The sequence below is a fragment of the Felis catus genome, chromosome D2, assembly GCF_018350175.1.
Source record: "Felis catus isolate Fca126 chromosome D2, F.catus_Fca126_mat1.0, whole genome shotgun sequence".
Taxonomy (NCBI): domain Eukaryota; kingdom Metazoa; phylum Chordata; class Mammalia; order Carnivora; family Felidae; genus Felis; species Felis catus.
The window spans coordinates 15,611,686-15,634,312 of record NC_058378.1 but is presented as its reverse complement, the minus strand read 5'-3'; the positions used below and the strand labels follow the sequence as shown (position 1 = coordinate 15,634,312).

Genomic DNA, 22,627 nt, shown 5'->3' with positions numbered 1-22,627 from the left:
CCAGGGGTACTGTGGGGGCAGGAGACACATGTCAGGGTCAGAGCAGCCAGACTTGGAAAACTTGGTGCAGTCCTTGCTCCTTTCCTTCATTTAGTAAATATCGACCGGGTTCCACCGTGAGCGAGGTTGCGATGCTGAACGAGACCACGCCCCCCGGAGTGGACTTGCTGAGGCGGGGGCCGGACCGCAGCAGCGTAGGCGCACGGCTCCGCCACGCGGATGTTGCTAAGTGTGGAGAAGATGAGGCAGGGTGGCGCGGTCGTTGGGCTGGAGGTGGCTGGGGAGACGGGTCCAGCCAGGGAGCCTCTCAGAGGAGCTCACGGGTGAGCGGACGGCCCCGCGAGGCCACGTGCTCCGCGACATCTGTGAAGTTGGGGCCCTCGTCTTCAGTTTCGTGCTGTTCTTTCTCTCTGTCTCTTACTTTACGTGGCCTCCAAGTGAGTTCGTGGTTGTGTTTCTAAAGTTCCTGTGGAAATAGAGGCAGTGAACAGTGAGAGATGATGAAAGACGAGTGGTTCTCAGGCCAGGCGGCTTCCAGGAGGGAAGGTGGGGAGTGGCTGGTCCAGAGACTGGCCGTCTGCAGACCAGCGGGGTCTACGAGCCGTGAGTGGGATCAGGGGAGTTGGCCCTGATGTCCAGAGGAGAACATCGTATCTTAAAATAATACCACATCTTCTCCTCTAAAACTGGAAATTATTCTCTGGGCAAGGTAATCATTGCTCCTAATGATGTGTAAATAAAATGATTAGCTTTTGGTTAATTATGCGAGACATAGGGGCTTACGTACCCCGTTATTCTTCTCTTTCTTGTGTTCCTTTGGGGCTTGTGTGATCTTTGTGTTCCCGTTTTATATGAAGAATCTCATTTTCCATATGTGCAAACTTAGGGCTTGGATTAGATATTTCTGGCATCCTTTCTGTTTCTGACACGCAGTAGAGTTCTCCGAATCCGTGTTTGAGAGCAGCCTCTGTGTCCAGCACTTAGTCCGACAGCACACGTGAAGCATGTCCCCTTCCCTCAAGAAAGATAGATGATGTGACAGTCAAGATTTGGAAGCAGAGAAGGGAGAGAATTCTGTGAGCAGAAGGCGGGGGGGAGAGGTGTCCTGAAGGAAGTGGTTCTTGTGGGGTTTTGAGGGAGGAAGTGGAGAGAAGAAGGACAAGAAGGAAGAACATTCCGGGTAAGGCAGTAGGTTGTGTAAGGTAGGGAGGGCAGCCTCTCCTTGCGAACAGCTGCGCGTGTCAGGACCGTGGAGATGGGACTGAACTCACGGGGGAAAGTACACCCCTTGATGTTACTCGCATCGTAAGGACTTGTTCTTTTCTTTTCTTTTTTTAAGTTTATTCATTTATTTTGAGAGAGAGAGAGAGAGAGAGGGAGAGAGAACACATGAGCAGGGCAGGGCAGAGAGAGAGAGGGAGAGAGAATCCCACACAGGCTCCACACTGTCGGTGCAGAGCCCAACACAGGGCTCAAACCCACCAACCATGAGGTTGTGACCGGAGATGAAATCAAGAGTCGGACGCTTACCGAGCTGAGCCATGCCGGCGCCCCGTCTAGACTTATTCTTAGTAGCATCAGGCAAACAGCACTGCCTTTCAGAAAGACACCTGGAAACTTCCAGTTCTAGATACGGTGGAATAGACACACTTCTCCCTGTTCCTCCTGTGAGCTGTAGCCGAAACTGTTGGACGTTACACATAAAACAAACGTAGGGAGACCTGAATGGTGGAAAGAAGGTGGCACGCCGGCTAGGAAGCTCAGCCAGGGGACACCACCACAGACACAACTGAAAATCGCTTGTGCTGCCAGGAACCGGGAAAAGCAACTTGAGTGAAAACATCAACACGTGCCAACAGCAAGGTGACGTGAACGTTAGAATCACAGGGCCGAGGTTTTAAAGCAGCCGTCACAAAAACGCTTCCGTGATCAATTGCCAACACATTTGAAATACAAGAAAAATAGAAAGTCTCGACGAAGAAATGGAAAGGTCTAGCAGAGCTATGGGAGACATAAAGAAGAGTCAAATAAAAATTGTGGAACTACAATAACTGAATGAGGTAAGTCTCTGGCGGGACTCCCCAGCAGAATGGAGACAACAGAGGAAAAAAATGGTAAACCTGGAGGTGGAACAATAGAAATGGCCCAACAGAGCAGACTTGAGGAGGGGGAGTGGCGAGGAAGAACAGAGCCTCAGGGACTTGCGGTACTATAATAAAAGATCTAACACCCCTGTCATTGGAGGATGGTCTTGGTAATTTAGAAACTTCTGTCGTGGTGTGGGTATTGACGGTCACCTTCCTGTTACGTTTCTCTTTAGGAAGTTTGGTTAAATTTTTTTTTTTTTCATGTCTTGTAGAGTTTACTGGTCTCTAAGTGTGGCCACTGAAAAATGTTTTTAATTTATTTCATACTTGCTTATTTGAGTGTAATTACATTAATGCTGCAGAGGCAAGAGAGGAAGATCTCCATGGATCAAGATTACTAGAAAGAGCTGTGTGCACTGTTTTCCTAGTTCTCTAGTAACGTGAAGAAAAGATTTTATCCCTGCTCATCACTTCCAGTGGAAGTGCCACACACATGCACATGTACACACACACATACACACGTGTGCACATGCACGCACGAGTTTGGTTGTCTTAGAGGCATTTAGAAAGCATATTTCTAGGGGCGCCTGGGTGGCGCAGTCGGTTAAGCGTCCGACTTCAGCCAGGTCACGATCTCGTGGTCCGTGAGTTCGAGCCCCGCGTCGGGCTCTGGGCTGATGGCTCAGAGCCTGGAGCCTGTTTCCGATTCTGTGTTTCCCTCTCTCTCTGCCCCTCCCCCGTTCATGCTCTGTCTCTGTCCCAAAAATAAATAAACGTTGAAAAAAAAAATTTTAGAAAGCATATTTCTTTTGATTTCCTTTGAAATATCTGCTTGATGGAAACGCTGGGAATGTTATTTGCTGATGGGACAGAAGAGGCAGCTGGAGCCTGGAACATTCATTTAGATGCCGATGTGGCCACCAGTCACTGAGCACTGGACTTGGGTGCTGTGCCCAGTACTGTAGACCCACCAGTGCAGACTTCACAGTACCCCGGGTGGGTGTGTCACGTAACGTTTATTTTATCAAGGCTGCATAGCATGTCCAAGGTCTCAGTAGGCTGCAGAGCTAGGGTTCAAGGCTCTGTCTGTCTCGCTTCCAAGCCTGAGTGTTAGCATAATGCCGTACTGTTTCCTTTGTTGATGGGGTGGTTCAGATGATTTTGCTAAAAAAAAAAAAAAAAAAATCTCAGGTTCCTAGAAATTATTTGGTTTTCTACTTTATAAAGTGTTGCTATAACTAAAATCTATTCCACTATCCTGAATTCAGAGCCTTTTACGCTTGTCTTTTTTTCCATAAAGCAGTTTTTATGCTTTTAATTTTTATTTGTGGATTGTAAGATCACAAGAATAACAGGAAGTAGGTCCTGACTTCCTTCCATTTTGGAAATTCTTAGACCTCTTCTTGTTCCTTGGTGGGTGTTTTCACCAAGCAGGGCATAAAGCATGTTAGTCTCACTTGGAATTTGCTGCTGCCTTCCCAGCCTGTGGACTCCTGCAGATACAGGAGTGAGAGAATATCTGTTAACCTCTGGGTGGAAAGTCAGGCAGAGTGTTTGTAGAGGTTGACAAGCCAGTCCTGAAATTCACGTGGAGATGGGAAGGACCCCACTGAAACAGTCTTGAGAAAGAACGATGTTGGAGGACTCCTACTTCCTGATTTTGAAACTTACTACAACCTTCAGTGATCAAGACAGTACGGTCCTGGCCGAAGGCTGGACACATAGATCAATAGAATAGACCTAAAAGTCCGGAAATCAATCCTTACGTCGAGGATCAGTTCATTTTCAGCAAGCGTGCTGAGACAACGTAATGAGGAAAGAATTGTCTTTCAGCAAACTGCATCCAGTGCTGGAAAACTGGACATCCTCATGCACAGAAGGCAGTTGGACCCTTACATCATCTACCAGAATTAACTCAGAGTAGGATCCTAGGCCTAAATTTAAGAACTAAACTATAGTTCTCGGAAGAAAATACAGAAGGAAGTCTTGTAAACTCAAGGCAGGCGAAGTCTTACTTGATACAATGTGAAAATAATTCTTGGCTTGGAAACTTTAACCTTCACGAAAAAAGTAGAGCGAAAGGGATTGGATTCAGGAATAATCATAATTTTAGGTTCGGTAACATAAAGACACAACATGAAACAGGCTAGTAGTAACTTTGGATGTGTGTTAACTTATGATAACAAGCATTGTCAAATTTCTTTCTGTAATCCGTTGCTTACTAGGAACTTGTCAGGGTCTTTCCCACAGGTTCAAGGAAAATAACGTATGTGCAGTGAGGGGCATTTTCCCTGCTGCCTGTTCCTGTAGCTGAATATTCACAGCTTCGCTGATGTCCGGGTGCCCAGGTTGTTGACTGGTCGCTCTCAGGCCCTTCCGTGGCCCCTGGAGGCAGCACACACAGAGCAACGTGGATGCTTAAGACGGTCGGAGTCTTCACAATCTTTATGTTATCGCTCAGCTGTGTTTCAAAGACCCTGCTCAGCTCAGAATGCAGTAAACATTTACTGGGCACCCCCCCCCCCACCATGTGCCAGACACGGGATGAATGAGATGCCCCTGTCCCCAGGGAACTTAGGGTCTGGTCTTCATCAAGGGCCACCGGACAGGGCAGAGGGCTCAGGTCTCACTTGGCTTCCTTTCTCTTGAGGCTGCAGTGCAGTGGGGTGGAGAGTGCAGGGGCTTCCTTCCTGCGTTCTTCCTCAGCTCGTTCTCGTCTGCGCCCGGTGCTGTCTCCTCGGTAAGGGCTTTCTGCGGCCAGCCTTCTGGTGGTTGAATACAAGACAAGGATTGTGCGTGCAGGGGAGGGCCCCTGAGGCTGACAGATGATTTTTACTTGTTCTCGCATTTGAGAGCCCGTCTTCAACGCACAAGGAACGTAACAGTAATAACTGAACACTGTAGACAGTTTCATATAGACCTCGGTGGAATTTTCAGAAACAATCTTAGGGCAATCAAAGGGGGGTAGCAAAATATTAATGTCATTTTTTGCGTTCGTCACATTTTTAACACAAAAACATTCTCAAAATGAATCCTTTCCAGTGTTTATTTTTTTCTATGGAACTAGGGCTTGGAGCGTGCCCTCAGCGTGTGGGACACACCGCCTCCGCCCCTGCTGTGACACCCTTACCCCCGACAGCTCCCGCGGAGGGCCCGGGTGGGGTGGGGGCTCACTCACACCTGGGCGATGGAGCTGGGGCGTGCTCGCCGACTGGAGGCCCGGCGTGAAGTTGAACCGAGACCAGATGGGGCCTCGCGAGCTGGGCCCTGAGACCAGGGTGGCCACGTGATCATGACCGTACGAAGTAGGTGGTGAGGCATTGCCCAGACATACAGAACTGTGCCTGCGTGGCCTGTAAGCGCTCCTTTTTATTCCCTCTGAAGCCCCACGCCTGTTAGATCCCCCTGCTCTGCCCGCCCTGGCTGTGCCGCCTAACCAGCCTCCACGCAGACCCGGCACCTGGGGTCATGGGGCTTCCCACCTTCTCAGCCTTCCTTCCCAGGCCCCCCCAAGCACCCTCTCGAAAGCCTGGGGATTTACAGAGTAGGGATGGAGCCTCCGCTCCTGCCCCAGCCTCCCTGCAGATGTGGATTCTGCCCCCACCCACCCTCCGTGCTCTCCTCATGGCAGCTCGCATTTACAACCGAGCAGAGTGGGACTGTCCCCCGTACAAGTGGAGGATCAAATGCCCATGACCGTGCACTCCTTTCGGTGGCCGGCTAGAGAACCCAGGGGATAGTTGAGACAGGGGTGCCTGGAACGAGCCGTGCCCGAGTTGCCCCTTCTTTCTCACCCGTGCAAAGCTGGCGTTAGTTCTTTCCCTCTGGTCCAAGTGGTCTCTTCCTTTCCTCCCCCTCCCTCTCCTCCCCCCCCCCCCCCCCACGTCTCCTGTACTCTCCTTTCCTCTGTCTTTCCTTTGCGTCCCTCCTCTCCCAGCTCCACGTCTCCTGTGTTATAAATCTTACGTTTCTAGGGGAAGTAGCCCCGAATGCCCCTCATCTTGTATTCTGCCCTCGGAGGCACATGGTAAACTGTCACAGACTCTGAGGGCAGAGCCTAGGGGAGTTCCTGGTGAAGTCAGCGGGGAGGAAGGGATCTAACGGCCCCTCTCCACTAGCACAGTGGGGTTACGAAGCCCCCTGATGAGCCTGCCAGTTCCCACCACTGTCTCCCCCTTTCCTCCGTTCACATCAGCAGACTTCCTTGAATGCAAACAGCAGAGAGGGACTTGGCTAATTTAAGCAAAAACAGCAACAGAAAGCCTTGCAAGGCTGTGTGGCAGTTTCTCCTCAAGCCAGAGCAGAGCTGATGGTCCTCCTGGGACCACAGACCAGAGCAACAGGGCAAGGACCAGTGCACCGCGTCCTTGGACTTAGTGTTAGAGGTGGTGGCCTCGCCGTTTGCTGCTTGACTCAGTCCTTTCAGGAGTCGGGCTCTCGGGAGGCTCTTCAGGCCCAGCTGGAACTCGTTGGCCGAGAGCCAGTTTCCTAGATGACGTCGTCTCCCAGAGGAAGGTCACAGTGCTCTTCGAGGAGGGTGAGTGGGTTCTGGGGAGCCACGGGGATGAAGCCCGCCGTGCGTCTCCATCACACGTTCATTTAGCGCCTGCTCTGTGCCAGGTCGTCCGCTAGACGTGGGCGGGTGTGGACTCGTGCAGTGGGCGGTCCGGTCTCCGGGTCCGCCGGCACTGAGCCTGCTGGCTCTCCAGATGCACTCACTTCCTCTTTCTGCGATTCTTTGCTTGCGTCTTTGTCTGGGGGACCTTCTCCCATGTCCACCGGTCAAAATTCAGTCCAGTCCAGTCCACGGAATCCTTTCCTCGCCCCGCCGCAGCTCCCGTGCGCCTCTCCAGAGTTTCTCTCCCGGACCCTTTACCACCAGTGCGCTCGCTCACTGTCCACGTCTGTCCCTCTGTTCTGCTCTGCCAGCTCCATGAGGTCAAGTCCCTATCGGAGTCCTCTCTGTGTCCCCAGTACCTTGCTCAGTTTCTGGTCGCCACCCCATCGATGTTGAGTGGGTGCATGTGGGGGCCGAGCAGAAGGCACACACAGGTGACTGCTGAGGAGGTGGCCCTGCCCCTACCACTGTCCTGGTTGGACCGCCCATCGTCCAACCCCCCACCCAGGAAGGGGCGTCTAAATGCTTTTCTTGGACTCATTGGGACCACAGCAGTAAAGGAAAGGAAAATGAAAACAGATCACCGGGTAAAGTGTGAATGAACTCCTGGTTCCTTTGTGGAAAGATGCGAATTATAGAGGATGCAGCCGGAGTGGGGGATCCAGGTCTAGCCTCTGCCGTGTCCCCAGCTACCTCCGAGGGCTCAGTGTGGTCCCTGCACCCCCCGGACTTAGCTTCCCCATCCTGCAGATGGGGAGTTGACTGACGTCAGAGGCTCCTCGCCAGGCTGAGCTTTTCCATGTGGAGAGATGAGTAGATTACTGACCTCTGGGACTTCCAGAGTTCAGGTTCGGCCGCTCTCGGTGGGCTCCTCGTAGGCGGTTCTCCTGGTTCAGGTCAGGTCGCACGGGGGCTGCGTCCCACCTGCATTGACATCTACCCAGAGCCCCTCGAGGGGGTAAGCTCCCAGCTCCTCGTGGTTAGAACCACTTCCACTGTCTGAGCTGTCGCTTTGCAGAAGCGGGGGTGGCATTCGACCTCGTGTGTCCTGTCCTCACGGTGCTCTCTGCCGGGGCTTATGAAACCTGCCTCCCCTTCCCAGGCTCTCCCCATAGAGCACTGCCTGTCAGGGGATTGAGGAAAAGGAAGGGACTCTGAAGCCTTGTCTTACTTCCCCCACAGGTCACCAAGGAGAATAGGAACCGCCTTCTGCCAGATATCGTGACGTGTGTGCAGAGCGGCAGGCAGTGAAGACGGCTCGCGTCCCTGCTTCGTGCGCTTGAAGAGGTGTGCTGGTTCACGCGGAGCCTCCTCGGGGCCCTGCCTGGCAAGGACTTAGGCCTTCCGGCTTCGGAAGCCTTGTGGGTTTTTCCGGAGAAAGCCTGACAGCTGTTCTCCAAAAAATGTTTAAAAGATAAGTTAGCCTTAATGCCCGACCTGCGCTCCACGATGAGCAGTCCGCCGCGGCTTATTTATGCCGAGGGGGTCGGTTTATTTCCCCTTGCAGTTACGCGTATGATTCTGGTAAATTATGGAATGAGAAATGGCTTTTGGAGTATTAGATGGAACTTGCCCCCACTGAAGTTCATAAGCGTGTTCTGGGGAAGGGGGAGAGGAGCAGCCGCTACCTAACCGATTTTGCACGTCCCGAACTCAGACCCCGCTCCAGTTGGAGCTGTGGTTTCAAGGGACACTAGTTACTTGGTTTGTAAAAATAGTTCAGGGAAAGGCCAGTTTCGGTCCTCCCCGCCCATCTCATCGTCTGTTTGCTTATTGCTTAATAAAACAAAAATAAATGTGTTGGTGCAAACGCGTGAGCCCTGTGTGGGAGGCAGGTCTTCATTCTGTACTCAGGCCTGTGGGGACGTGGCCTTAAACCGTTCCATGCCCCGTTTCCCTTCCAGAATAAGGGGGAAACGAGTGTCGTCCAAGGAAGGCGATGCCACAGCATGGAAGGAAGCCGGCAGCAGCCGTCCGTGCGATCCCCTGGGGAGGGCCCGGTGCCAGGAGCTGGGGCTATTGAGAATGGTGTGGAAAGATCAGGTTCGGCCTGTCGCGGGGCAGCTGTGGAAAAGGTGGCAGGTGGTTGACGGTACTGCAGAGACCGCACGGTGCTTTTGGGTCCTTTCTGGTGCAGATCCGCGAATCTCCGGGATACTTGAGCAGCCAGCCTTAGCTCCAGACCCAGCTGGCACGGATGCCAGGCGTGCCCCTGTCTGGAACGGTGGCCCAGTCTGGGCGTGCGGAGTGAGGGGTCCTGGGCACTGGGCGCACTGGACAGTACGGGAAGCACTTGCGTCTCTGAGCCGGGACAGTGGTCGGTGGCCCGTGACGGGCTCTTTGGTCAGGATCCTTTCTTTGGTGTTTCCCCAGGGGAGCCTCCCGAGGCTTGGTCTGGATGTGCTGAGCCTTTGAGGGGTCACAGCTGAAAGGCCTACCAGCTTATGAACTAATCTCTTATTACAGATCCAGAGTGGGGACGAGGGCATCTCTGTCCCGCTGCCCATGCCCGGTTGGGCTGTTCAGGGCGTCTGACAGGCTGTGTGTGACCTGCGCCAGGCTCGCCAGGCCCGAAGGAGGGCCACACGCGGGTGTGGTCTATGCACCTCCGTGTGTTCGGATGGCCACGCCGCTGACTCAAGCAGCAGAGGCTTCCTCAATCCCCAGGAGCCTGGGCGCTGCCTCAGACCTACTCGCCAATGCCCACAGTCCTGAGGATCCCCGCGTGGCCTCAGGTAAACTGAGAAAGGGAACAGGCTGGGGAAGCGTCACCTATGTGCCCCTGAAGACGGACCCCGCACAGGCCTGGTGCAGCCGGTCCGCCCTGGCCAGAGGGAGCCCATCACATGGAGCCTTTACTGGCCCTGCAGGAGGGGCCTGTCAAAGTGCGAAGGGACGTTCTCCTCTCTGCTGCTTGTCCTGAGCTCTGTGTTTTCAGTCATGACTATATAGTACACTGATTGTGTCTGAGCAGGAAAGCTAGTGAAATTTCTCGCAAGAAGGTAAAATCGCTAGTTTGCGGGCACTGACAGCTGAAACCAGATGGGCTGTGGAGGGTGGGTGAAACAGGGTCCTCGGAGGTACCCCGTGTGCAGAACAGATTCGGGACGGACCCCAACACGTAGAGGGGATGCGAGCTTCTGCGTGCTTCCTCTTTAATGGTAAAGAAACCTGCCTTTAGTGGCAGATACAGAGTTTGAACCAAGTCTGTGTGGCTCTAAAGCCCAATGTCTTTCCACTCCTCCCACTGTGTCCCTGTTGAAGCTTTCTGTCCTTTTCTGTGCATCGTGTGCCCCCAGATCTCGGAGCTGACATTTTGCTGGGATAAACTGGCAGCTATAAACTGGAAGAGCATTTCATGGTGGCTCTGGCAGGGACCTTAAATAATTTGTCAGGATGATCGGGGGCACATATGAAGATATCAGAAGCTATCCCTGTGTTTTAAGAAGTTTAACAAAGGATAATGCTGTGGTCTGAATGTCTGCATCCCCCCCAGATTCTTATGTTGAAATCTAAGTCCCAGTGCGATGGTGTTAGGCGGGAGGCCTTGGGGAGGGGATCCGGTCGTGAGGGTGGAGCCCTCGTGAATGAAATTAGGGCCCTTATAAGAGATCGGGGAGGGCTCTCCCCTCTGCCTCGCGGGGACACCGCGAGATGGCCATCGGTGAACCGGGAGGCAGGCCCTCACCAGGCACTGAATCTGCTGGCGCCTCGATCTTGGGCCTCCCAGCCTCCAGGACCGTGAGAAATCAGCATTTGCTGTCCCAGCCCCCCCAGTCTGTGGTACCAGATCAGATGACTTCACAAATGACTCTAACCCACGACTGACCGCGCACAGCCCGTAGAAGGCGCATTCTGAGCATTCAAGAGACGCTGAGGCAGAACGCCACTGGAGGCCCACGTACCGAGCACAGGCCAGGACCGGAGGGGAAGCCGAGGGCGCGGGTCCACCTGTACCGGTGCCACTACCCGAGACAAGGCGCTCTGGGAGAGGAAGCGGTGCGGTGGCAGGGATGGGCTGACGTCAGGAGCTCCCGTTTGTGTCTGAGTTTGAAATGCCTACTCTTCAAATCCAGACACCTAACAGTTGGGTCGGGGGCCAGACTTGAAGGAAGAATTCACTTTGAAAACACGAAATGGACAGGTGTACTGCTTGTGTGAAGAGTTTCAGCTGGAATAACATGGTTGGAGGGGACAGAGGAGAACGGATGTGGAGAATGAGTTGACCGCACCACCGGCCACTTACGGCACAGCGTTTTAAAAAAAACCTTTTTTCCCCCCTACCTCTGAATATGCACATGTGCAGGGATGGACGAGTCTCTCAAATTCATGGGCCCTCATCTGTCAGGGCTCCCAGCACAATTGCAAGTCCAGAGGCCCCCTCCATTCCCAGCCCCCAGGTCATCCAGGGTGGGGTAGGGGGCGATGGTGGCCCAGAAAAAGTGGAATGGCCCTTTCCCCTCTCTCTCTTCCCGTCTTGGAATTCATGAAGGTTGCATCTGGGAAGATTGCACACGTGTGTGTGTGTGTGTGTGTGTGTGTGTGTGTGTGTGTGTGTGCGCGCGCGCGCTGATGGCGGGTGCTGTGTCCCCAGAACGTAATGACTTGGACCAAACCACTGGACGGTGGAGGAGGCCTGAGAGGGGCTGAGGACACAAGGGCTGCGCTGCACGCTTTACGGGCAAGGAGAAGCCGGAGCATCGAGTGATTTTAGAAAACTACTTGCCAGACAGATGGTTTCAGCACACAGTGCAAACCCATTGATTTAGAATCAATAATGCCCGGTTAGCCACACGATTTATATCAAACCTCTTTAGAGGAAAAACCGTTTCGTTCAGTGTCCAAAAACATAACCCTTTGGTTGTATGTTGGCAGCGCATTTAAACGACTCCTGCAGGAGATGTCACCTTAAGGAATATCGCCTTTAAATGGGGGCTAACCCGGTGTCTTGCAAGGAATTCTCAGATGCGCGTCGAAAACGGAAAGGTGGTTCGCCACAACGTAGAGGAAAAGTGTGGCTGCATTGCCCACCGGCCTGCAGGGTCCAGGAAGGGGTCCGACCCCATCTCTCCCTTTGTGGGCACGCACGCCGGCGCACGTAAGCGTGTGTGCGTGTACGCACTCCCGCCATGCACGCCCCGGAGGATTCTACTCCCGCAGACAACGCACGCTTGCGTTCGGATCCGAGGACTTTGGCCTTCGCTGTTGTTGACAAACCATAACCAAGCTGCTCTGCTCCCTCTGCGCTGAGAACCGGGATAAGCGGCCGAGTCTGCAGTTAGGGAAGCCGCTCCCGAAGCACCAGCAGAACAACGCACAGGAGCAGCGGGAGCTCTCGGCTTCTCGTTTACATCGACGTGTCTCTCCACCGGTTGGTTTTCCAGCTCTTTCAGGAGATTCATTTCCTTATTTTTTTTCTTAACGTTTATTTATTTTTGAGAGACAGAATGTGAGCGGGGGAGGGGCAGAGAGAGGGGGAGACCCAGAATCCGAAGCAGGCTCCGGGCTCTGAGCTGTCAGCACAGAGCCCAACGCGGGGCTCGGACCCACCAACCGTGAGATCATGACCTGAGAGCCAAAGCCGGACGCTTAACCGACCGAGCCACCCAGGTACCCCAGGAGATTCATTTTCTGTGGAACACAATGGCTTTCTGCGTCGCTTGCTTCTGGATGCCCACTGGGTGGTCCGCTCACACCAGGCTGCTACTGGGCATCTGTCGTTTTTCTTACGGAATTCATGGAGATGCCCTTTGTGGGGAGGCCACGCTCACAGCTCAGGGCCGGGCATTTAGTCCTGAGGGCTTGGCTGTAAAGTGGCCCAAGAGGATTTCAGGGACTGCCAGCCAAGTTTGGTTTGGCCAATTTGGAGAACTACAGTAAGGTTCTATCAGCCTCTCATTAGAGAATCACCTGCATTTAAATCAATAGCCAACTTTGCATCTCCAGGGATCACTGATGTGAGAACAATGTACTGTGCCTCTGCTTACAGAGCCTACTTATTATTATTAATTGGCAATTCTTATTTTGAAAAAAGAAAAAGTATTACCATCTACTTACGGGGGGGGGGAGGAAATTCTCCACCATGCCCTCCCCGACTCCCCACACTTCCAAATCCTAGATTCCTTGAAGAAACTTGCAGAACTGTTTCCAAAATGAGTATTTCTGACTCTTTCCTTTCCAGAAGGGATGAACCACAGGCCGGTGGTGATACTCTTCATGGACCCCCTTGCCCCACCCCCACCCCTTACATCCACAAGGAACCGGGTTTCTGCTTTACCCGGTAGGGGGTCTTCAGGTGGGCAAAGTCCCAGAATTTGCCCAAATGTCATTCTCACAATAAAGGCTACAGCGGAATTCAAGCAACCGGACACAACAGTAACTGTAAACATTTTAATTCCAAAAACGAAGGTGTGCGCAAGTGTTCTGTGACCCGGGAAGGATCGCTCGGCTCGGAAAACCAGCGAACATTCCTGTGAGCGTATGGGAGTGCCGGGCGAGACAGGCCTGGTTGTGGGAAGCCGGGGACTACAGTTGAGCGTCATGGGATTCCAAATGGCTTTCCGTGCTCCCCCCACAGGCCTAGATTTCTACACGTGGGTCGCCAGCGTCGCTGGATCTCTCACGGGATACTTTAGACCCGACTTCATGCACTACCACGTTTCTTGCAGAAAAGCTGCCGCTGGCTTATACTCGACGTCTGCATAAATACTATAAAGAAGTGAGGTTTTCTTTATGCGTAGATTGAACCCTACCGCGTTTGACCAGCGGATGGTACAATGGATGCTGCTGTCCCTTTAACGTGGTAACGGTAATGTATAAAATGCCAGTTATTAACATGCACTTGTCTTAGTTTCTTCAGGGCAGGAAAGAGTTATTTATGCGCTCTACTTACTCTATTTAAGATATTACATGGCTTTTTGTTAGAATTTTTAAATTCTGCAAAGTGTGTTGTGCGTCCCACGTCTGGGGGGCTCCGGGGGTGGCTTGGGGCAGTGTCGGGGGAAGGGGGTGTGCTGCCCCGTGTTTTATCCTCACGTGAGACTCTTCCAGAACCTGAGGTACAGTCACTGTTGGCTACAGCAGCTCTCGTTTTTCCACAGGAGGGGCTCCTGGCCGGCCCTGCCCCCCTACTGCTCATCGGACGCACTTTGCTGGGAAGCCGTGTCGTCCAGGCCCATGTCCTCCTGGCTTGCTCTCCTGCACATCAGCCCCCCGTTCTCTGCCATGGCCTCGGCCAGACGGCGGTCGCGAAGCTGCCCCTGCTCGGTGGCCTCGGTGGGTTCACACGGCTCTGAGAGGTGCTTCCAGAGAGAAAGGAGAGGCAGGGGTCTCAGCAAATGTTACCTACCGCCGCTTCGAATCCCCACCCGCCACCGCAGGGGCCGACCTAACCCGCCAACGCGACAGGTCCCAGGTCAGATGCGGGGTCCCCGGGGTTCTGGCTTCGGTGGGGAAGGAAGGAAACCAGGGGTCCAATGTGCCGGGGGTGGGGGGGCGGCTAGGGGCTCTGCACACGGGGACCTTTCCCCAGGTCATGTGGCCATGCTGGGAACACGAGCCCTCGGGGGAGAGGTCACTGTGTGCCTGGATTTCCTGGGTTCTGGCCAGCGTTCCCCCCATACACACACTTCCCGCCTGGCAGGAACGCTCAGTACGGCAGGTTTGCCCCTGAACCGTCATACGGATGGTTATTTACCCTGGGTGCACAGAGTGCCAAGGGCCCAGCTGTCCTGTTGGAAAGAGGGAAACTGAATTTGCCAGAATCCCAGAACCACACCCACAGACGGCATCTTAAACAGATTGAGCGGTGGGAGAAAAGTCTGTTACTGTGCATTTTTATGAGGGAAGCTTGATTAGACCTTAGTGACCTAACTAAACCTAGTTACAGCTCCTGAAGGAGCCAGCCTCCTTGCCCTTGGCGGTGTGGCCTGGGGCTCCAGGAGGCCCACAACCCCACCACTGCCGCAGCCCCACGGCCCCGCGGAGGGGGTTCCTGCCGACCGTGGACCCAGGGGTGGGAAGGGCACCTTCCCATGGCGTGGCCCCCGTCAGCCCGCTGCAGACAAGTCCCCCAACCAGAGAGGGGCAGGCCGTGACTCCCGTGCTTTTTAGAGCAGGAGAATGTGTGAACCCCCAGAAGGAGTTCGGGAGACCTGCACTGTGACACCCAAGTGCGCCCTGTGCCTCCCGTCCTCGCCTCCCGACCGCTGGGTGGGGAGCGTCCGTTCACTCACTTTCTCTCTTACGAAGCGCGAGTGTTCGCCTCACGTCTGCTCGCCTGGAGCTCTGGGTAAGGAGCCGTTTGCTTAGGGGGAGTCCCTCAACCTCTCGTTTCCTAGCATTTAAATACAAGCGTAGAAGGCCACACCACGGCAGCTCTCAGATTGAATCTGGCCGAAGGAACGGACCGTAGTCTGACGCCGGTGTTGATGTGTCTTCTTCCCCCTCCCTCGGGCCAGACTGGCGTGAAAAGGGAACGAAGGAGAACGTGTTCCTGCTCTGGGGGGGCGGGGGGGAAGTGGACCCGCTCGCATCCCGGGTTCGGGGCTAAGGAGAGCAGTTCAGCTGAGCTCCGGTGTCTCGCAGCCTCCGTACTGCCTGCCGTGTGTCATCACCTGCGGGACGTGTGTCGTGCGTCTCGTCTGCCTCCGCGCACGGCCAGAACACCTCCTGTCTGGGGCCCCCGTGGACGAGGCGATGGCAGACGCAGGGGCCCGCACCCCCACCCTGGCCCGCCGGCCGGGCCCCTTACCCGTGTGGCCTGGCTGGCGGCCCGGGCCGAGGGGCCCATGACGATGTTGACGCTGCTGGACGACTGGGTGTCGCTGGTGTTGCCCCCCTCCGCGGCAGAGAGTCCAGAAATGACCAGAGCGCTCGAGAAGCTCCTCTTGCCGAAGAGGAAGCTCAGGGTGGAGCTGGTGGACGAGCCCAGACTGGACCTGATCAGCGCCTCGGCCCGCTCGCGGACGCTCAGGTGGCCCGTGGTGGTGACTGGTGGGGGCTGCGAGTGCAGGGACGCGGCTGAGGTGTGCAGGGACAGCCGGCTGCCCGAGAGCCTCTGGGCCAGCTCGTGGACCGACGTGGACGTCTGCAGGAAGGCCGGGTGGCTCTCTAGGATGGGGCCCGATGAGCTCAGCCCGGGCGGCCTTTGGCTCAACGCCTCGTGTGCTTGGACAGACTGGCTCCGGCCTTTCCTCCCGCCTGTAAAAGAAAGCGGAACCGGCTGCCACAGCAGGTGCTTACCAACATCAAGGTCTGTGCGGCGAGACGGGCAGCTGGGCCCCGGGTTGGTCCACTGTGGCCAAGGTTGGGACGGCCCCTCCCGGGACGCTGAGGACGAGGCTTGAGCCAAGAGCCCCCGGCAGCCCCCGGGCGAGTGTAAGTGTTGCCACGGGGAGCGGGGGTCAGGGTGATTAACGGGAGTCCTGCGTTTCTGGAAGCTCCAGACCCAGGCACCCTGGGATGTGTCACTTGACAGTGTAATTTGACCCTAGCAAGCAAATCCAATTCGGTTCCTGCGTCAGGACCTTGGTTCCTATGCTCATCTGATAAGCAGCAATAAAGGGAAGAAACATGCAGGCTTGTGTCATTTTTAGTTGCCTCAAAAGGTGCGGGGGGAATGGTTGAGCCACCTGCCTCAGCCTTTGTTTTCTACAAAAGTTTTCCCCTAAAATCAAGGTCATTAAGAAGAAGCCCTCACAGGTGTGACTGGCCAGGCCCAGGCCCACATTGACATGTGCGTGGCCCCCAACTCCCTCGTGCCGGCCACGCCTGGGCTCAGGGCTCCTGCTGAGGCTTGCGGACACAAGGCCATTCTCGACAGAAGGGTTCCGACTGCCCCAGAGGCTTGGTCCTGCCCACGTCTCTGGGAGAAGGACGCGACCGCTGGCAGTTTTATAGGGAAGCGGGGGGAGGAAGGCATGTGCTCGCCAGGACGCTGAGTCGCTTAAGCATCAACAATTGCTAGGCTCTAATTCTGAACTATCATTTTGAAGGGAGCAGATAGTGACCTCACACACGGTTCTACCAACTGCCTTATCGACATGTCTCCCGAAGCCGCGACATTGTAGACATTCAGTCGGTAAAAACAGAGGGGCTGAAGGGGTGGCCCCCTGAGGACTGTCCCGTGCATTTTCTCATGTTCCACCTCACCCCAAATGTCCAAGTTAGTAATTGTGCATCTGGCGATTCTAAAATCCTTACGTATGTGTATAGGAGGCCCCGAGAAGAGACATGTCCTTGAGAGAGAGTGCCTTAGGGACCATATTAATACAGAGATTCCAGGGGTCCCCTCCAGCCCCGCCTCCACTCTGCCTCTTTTTGGCTGCAAGGGCCCTCTGCCTCATGTGGATCCAGTGCTGTGTAGACAGCAGGATGGGGGGGGGGGTGCCCGTCTCCACAGGTGTCCCCACCTGGTCGCTCCTGCCCACCTGCTGGAGGGACCCACCCACGGTGCCGCTCAGAGTCCCACAGGACTGGGAGGAGCGTGGGCAGCCCCTGGCCTGGCGCTCTCAACCCGGGGCCGGCGCCCATCTGATCCACCCACACCCAAGAGCTAAGTTACCCTCTCGGAGGGAAAAACGGGGAGAAAAGGGACCCTGACGAATGCGAATTAGCAGAGACGGTGATTTGGTAGTCTGTTCAGTCTGACAAGGCCAAACATCTGTTTGTGATTTATACCGTAATGCTGATTGCTGTCCAAAAATACCCTACATTCATCCGCAAGTCAGTGATTTTGATGGCTGGGTAGCAGACCACCCGTGCTCGGTGGGGGAACTCATCAGCGGGCCCCAGAAACAAAGGGACGAAGACCCATCTGTCCGTCCAAGAGGAATGGTCTGTGTTCTGTGCAAGATAACGTGCCTCCCTGCATCTCATCGCTTCACTCTTGTTGCCTTTTGTGGTTGTTATTGCTGCTCTTAATTTTTTTTTAATTAATTCTGCAAGTGGAACAAGTAAGCAAATCGTGCTAAATTCATCTGTGCTGCTCAGGGTAATTATTTTCCAATTTTACTTACTTTGCCAGTTCTCCATTATCAAATGAGGAGCGTTTGTAGGGCAAACCTCTTTAGAACCCGGGTTGAAATACCATAGAAATTACCCTCCTCGGTTCATCACGTTGGCACCATTCCTCCATCCTTGATGGTTATCTGACACGTTCTGGGACGCCTCCTATTAGCATAGCCTTCCTGTCCAGTCTGGGATTCAGATTAGTTATGAATTCCTAACTGCCGTCCCACAAGTAGGCCACCAGCCTCCACCACAGCGACCAGTCCCCTTCCAGCTGGGACGTCTACTTCTTGGCGTGGCAAGAAGACTGCAGGCCGTCGGGCCGTGATCGAGACCGTATAGTGAGTGCGGGGCACATGGGGGGCAGGGGGGCAGCAGACACAGTATGGCGGGCTGGGGACAGGGGTCAGTCCTCCGGGAGTCTGGCAAGGACCGGGATTGGGATACTTGGCTGAGAACCGAGAGGCAGGGCCCAGGGGAAGGAGCGGCTGGGTCCCCGGTTACGGGAATCGAGCCTTGAGCACCGTAAAACAAGATCCCTGTCCTTAGAATTTGGTTCACACTCACCCTTTCGACCGTTCCATCACTGCCACTTGGCTAAGCTGCTCTGTCATGCCCTTCCAGGGAGTCAGGCCCTCCACCTCGACCCCCGGGGCCTCCCTCCCGCACGGTGCTCAGCCCACGGGAGGTAACTGCTCTACGGTGTGCACGGCACTGGCCGCCATCCTCCCCGCCCCTCTGAAGGGACGACGGCTGCGTTGTTCCCAAAGGCTCAGCACACAGCACGCTGACTGGCAGTAAGGGACGGCAGGGACCCTCCCATAGGACTGACCTCACACCGAGACCCTAGAGCGTCGTAAATCCCTGATGAGGAACAGAGTTGGCCCCGGAAAGTTTCGAGTGGGGACACGGCTTCTTGACCTTGGCCATTAGAACCACTGGAGAAGCTTAGACAGTACTTTGCCCTAGAGGCTGAGACCCCCGGGTGTGCCCCTGCAGGCAGGCCGGGCCCTCACCGTGCACTGGAGTGTGGCCTCTGGGGTGGGGCGCTGGGTCAGGGACTTTCCAAGCCAAGGACAGAGATCTGGGCGTGGGAATCCTCTCCCCTTGACCGGCGGACAGCCTTTAACGTCCGCTGGCTGGGCAGGCTCCCTTTCTGGGAGCCCTGGTCTCCACTCGTGTGGGCACAGTTTGATTCGTGTGGGGGGAGACGGGGAGGCCAGAGAGGACTGTGGCTGAGATGAAACCCAGGGTCTCCGCGGCAGCACAGTGGGGGCGGGGTGGGGGGCGCCGGCCTGCCGGAAGGGCGGGCAGGTGGCTTCGTCAGGGCACCACCGGCTGCAGCAGGTCTGGGCTCCCCAGGGCAGGGCCCGCCGGCCAGCTGGGGCTGCCCCTTCCCACCAGGGGCTCCTTCTCGGGGCCTTCTGTCCCTGGGACCCCAGGGGCCGGTATACACGGGGCCTCGGGAATGGAGAACGTCCCCTGACCCTGCCCGAGTCAGAAACCCTCCCCGAGTGCCCGTGCCGTCTGCACCTGCCAAGGAGCGGGTGGGCGTAAGGGGTCCCGGTCTTTGGAGGGCCAGCTGGGTGTGGCTGTCCTGTCACCCCGCGGACACCTGTGGACACTGCTGTTCATCGGGTGCCAAGGGTCCGCGGCACGGAGCCTCAGGAAGCCCTCACCTCCCTGGTCCTCCGAGGCCTGGGGCTCCAGCACGCCGCTTACGAGGTGGGGCGTGTTTCTACCTGCCGAGGGACAGGGAGATCAGAGACGACCGTCCTGTCCTTGTACTTCACACAGAGGGTGAGCAGGTGCAGAGAATGTCAACACAAGATGGCAGATGTCCCTGTATGGCTTCAACCACAGTAGTAGTAAAAACAAGGTGACGTTTACCTTTTCCAGGGGGTAGGAGGGAGAGGCGTCTGTGTCCTGAGTGTGGGGGAGGCAACCTGTCCCTCTTGCGTACCCACTTTGGGCCTCTCTAGATTTCTCTCAGGGGACCTGCATGCCAGCCTGCCTCCAGATTATTCCCCTGCTGTGCTGAGGAGCTCCTGGGGGTCCCAGATGCTACTTTCAAGGACACCGTCTGACACGCCGCATCCCTTCGAGTGCAGTTGTGGCTTCCATCCCCACCCTGTGACCCCCCCCCCCCGAATGGACGCTTTGCTCACGCCACCGCCTGTGAAGCTCCCAGGTGAGCATTAGGAAGGGAGGACTCACCCCGGGAGCCCTCACACGAGGCAGAACCCTGGGCAGCTGCCAAGGGGAGGGTGGGGACGCTGGGCAGTTTCTGCATCAGCCAGAGCTTGGAGGAGGGCGAGGGCCGGAGGGGTGGCCCCTGCCATCTCCTGTCTGGGACTCACGACCCCCAGCTTCCCTCAGCTCCCGGGCCCCTTTGGGGACGCTAACCCGAATGGTTGGAGGAGGTAACCTCTCTGCAGAACTCGAGCTCTTCGGTGAACCAGCTGGGGCTCCTACTGCCTCCCAAGAGACACCCCGGATGCTCTAGGGGTGGGCGGTAGCCCACAGGGGACCCAGGGGGTGGCCCTTGGCTGCCCTCCGGGGTCCCCCTTCTTCCCAGGACTGTGCCAGTTTGGTGTGGGCAGGGCCCTGTCCCCAAGGCGTCACCAGGAGAGTGTCCACCAGGAGAGGTTTCCCGGAGAACTTTCTGAAGGTGCAGAGCTGGGCCCTGGTGGGATTCTGGCAGGGGGCTTGCGGCACCCGGGACAAGCCAGCAGGGTGAGCGGCTCTTGGCGCCAGTGCTCGCGGCCGTGACGGACAGACGCCGGCTACCACTGAGGTCCCACTTGGGAATATGACCCAGCGTCTGGCCCTAAAGGGAAGCCTCGGTGCGAACGGCAGAACTCAGCTTTCAGAGCTTGGGGGCAACCATCCACTCGTTCATTCAGTGACCGCTGAGCACAGGGCCACCACAGACCTGAGCACAGGGCCACCACAGACCTGAGCGGCCACCTAGCCTGGTAGTTTAGAGGGGCCTCACCCAGGTGCTCCTGTGGCCACACCTCCCCCCACAGGGCCAGGAAACCAGGGACAGGCCGAGCCCCCACACGCTCCTGCGGGGCCCTGTGCTGGGCGCCTGGCACTCGGGAGTCTCCGCCCGGACCCAGAGCTCAGACCATAGCCTCAGGCGCCCCCGCCTCCCGGGGTGGACGGCGGGCCTTCCTGCCGCTGTCGGCAGGGTACAGATGGGGTACAGACGCGCATGGGGTACGGGAGGCCTACACACATGCACAAGGGCCCCTCGCTGGGGGAGATGGGGTGGGGGCCATCTGTCCCTCCTCTGCAGAAGTTAGGGCCGGCCACACCCAGCACCCACTGCGCTGTGCTGTCGCAGGCCGGGGACAGTGGACAGCTCCCGGTCCCTGACGCGGTGGTGGCAGGGCAGAGTGGGGGCGGTGCTGTGTGACCGGCCTGCTGGGGCCTCTCTGGCAGGCGGCATTCGATGAGAGGCTGGGCGAGTGAGCGGGGGACCCGCGACGTGGGGAGAAGCATGTTGGAGCTGGAGGAAGCAGGAGCGCAGAGGCCCTGAGGGGGAGCCTGCGTGACGAGGGGGAGCCTGCGTGACGAGGGTCAGCCAGGAGGCCCGGGGACCAGGGCAATGTGAGCCGGCCAGAGGGCGGAAAGTAGGTATCGGGGAAATGGTCCGTCACGGGGAGCCATGCAGGCCAGGCGAGGGCAGAAGCGTGCCCCCCAGATCCACACACTCAAGTCCTAACGCCTAGCACCTCAGAATGTGACCTTACTTGGGAATACGGCGGTTACAGGTGTAATTTGTCCCATGAGGTCATACCGGGGGGCCTTCCTCCCGCGGGACTGGCGTCCTCAAAGAGAGGGGGGATTCGGATGCAGACCTGGGAGGTGTCCCAGGGAGAGCACCACGTGCAGAGGCAGAGAGAGGGGGTGATGTGTCTACAAGGTAAGGAATGCCAAAGCCGGCCAGCAGACCCCAGAAGCTGGGAGAGGCCTGGCGTACATCCTCCCACAGACCTCGGGAGGAAGCAGACCTCCCGGCACCTTGATCGCCTTGATCACCGGCTTCCAGCATCCCGAACTGGGACACAACCGTTTCTGTGGGGCAAGCCATTTCGTGCGTGGTACTTTGTGATAGCTGCCCTGGCAAAGGGCTCCAGCTTTGCCGCTGGTGGGAAGGGAGGCCGTGACACCGAGATTCAGCCAAAGAATGCCTTGACCTGCCTTAAGTTCAAAGGACACCGCTCTGGCTGCCAGGAGTCATCAGGGCTGCGGGAAGGGCCAAAGAGAGCAAGAGAGAAGTGCCTCCTGTGTGTGAGGTGGGGAGGGGAGGGGAGGGGCGGGCTGGCCCATCCTACCCGCTCTGGGTCCTCTGACCCCCTGCAGCGGGGCAGTGACTCCTCCTCTGCAGGCATGTCAGCACGGGTTCCCCCCTGTGCCCCCACCCCCAAGTGGGGACATAAAGGAAGCCCGGCTGGCTGCTTGGGGAGGAACGGAGTGTCAGCTTTGCCTGCTCGTGGGTCACAAGGGAGACCAGGTGTGAGAGGAGACTCGCCAGCCAGGGGACAGGACAAACTCAGGGCAGGGACGCGGCCAGCAGCACAGATGGAGGGCTGGGGCAGGTGCAGGCCGGTGGCCCCATCGGCTCGTGCCCAGGCTTGGGGACGAGGGTGGCACTTGATGAGGTGACACAGCACCCCAGGGCCAGAGTGCAGGGACCGTGCCCGGTGGTTAGGATGGCAGCTTCTGGGTCTGAGTCCCAGCTGCGTGACTCTGGGCAGTGATGTGACTTCATGCCCGTCCCCTCAGCTGTAAGGTGAGTATGGGGAGGGGCTCTCTCTTTGGGTCATGGTGACACTAGTGAATTTGCACTTGGAAAGCACACAGGTGAGGGTCGGGCACAACGATTGTTACTTATTAAGAT

General features: G+C 56.5%; 2 protein-coding genes across 12 annotated transcripts in view; one reads left to right on the top strand and one right to left on the bottom strand.

Moving 5' to 3' along the window:
- Window positions 1–13,927, top strand: part of NTPCR (nucleoside-triphosphatase, cancer-related) — a 36,125-nt gene extending 22,198 nt beyond the window's left edge. For 2 of the 7 annotated variants that reach the window (XM_023240408.2, XM_023240404.2), the window contains one exon: window positions 7,888–8,522. In XM_023240408.2, coding sequence (XP_023096176.2) covers window positions 7,888–7,956 — 69 coding nt within the window. In that variant the 3' untranslated portion in view covers window positions 7,957–8,522. Of the gene's footprint in view, window positions 1–7,887; window positions 8,523–8,609; window positions 8,744–9,171; window positions 9,324–13,805 lie in introns of those variants that run through there. The other 5 variants (XM_023240405.2, XM_045039937.1, XM_023240406.2 and 2 more) reach the window with 5 other exon arrangements.
- Window positions 13,082–22,627, bottom strand: part of PCNX2 (pecanex 2) — a 299,548-nt gene continuing 290,002 nt past the window's right edge. For all 5 annotated transcript variants that reach the window (XM_023240399.2, XM_023240402.2, XM_023240401.2 and 2 more), the window contains 2 exons: window positions 15,458–15,906; window positions 13,082–14,006 (listed from right to left, as the gene is read on the bottom strand). In XM_023240399.2, coding sequence (XP_023096167.2) covers window positions 13,833–14,006; window positions 15,458–15,906 — 623 coding nt within the window. In that variant the 3' untranslated portion in view covers window positions 13,082–13,832. The remainder of the gene's footprint in view (window positions 14,007–15,457; window positions 15,907–22,627) is intronic.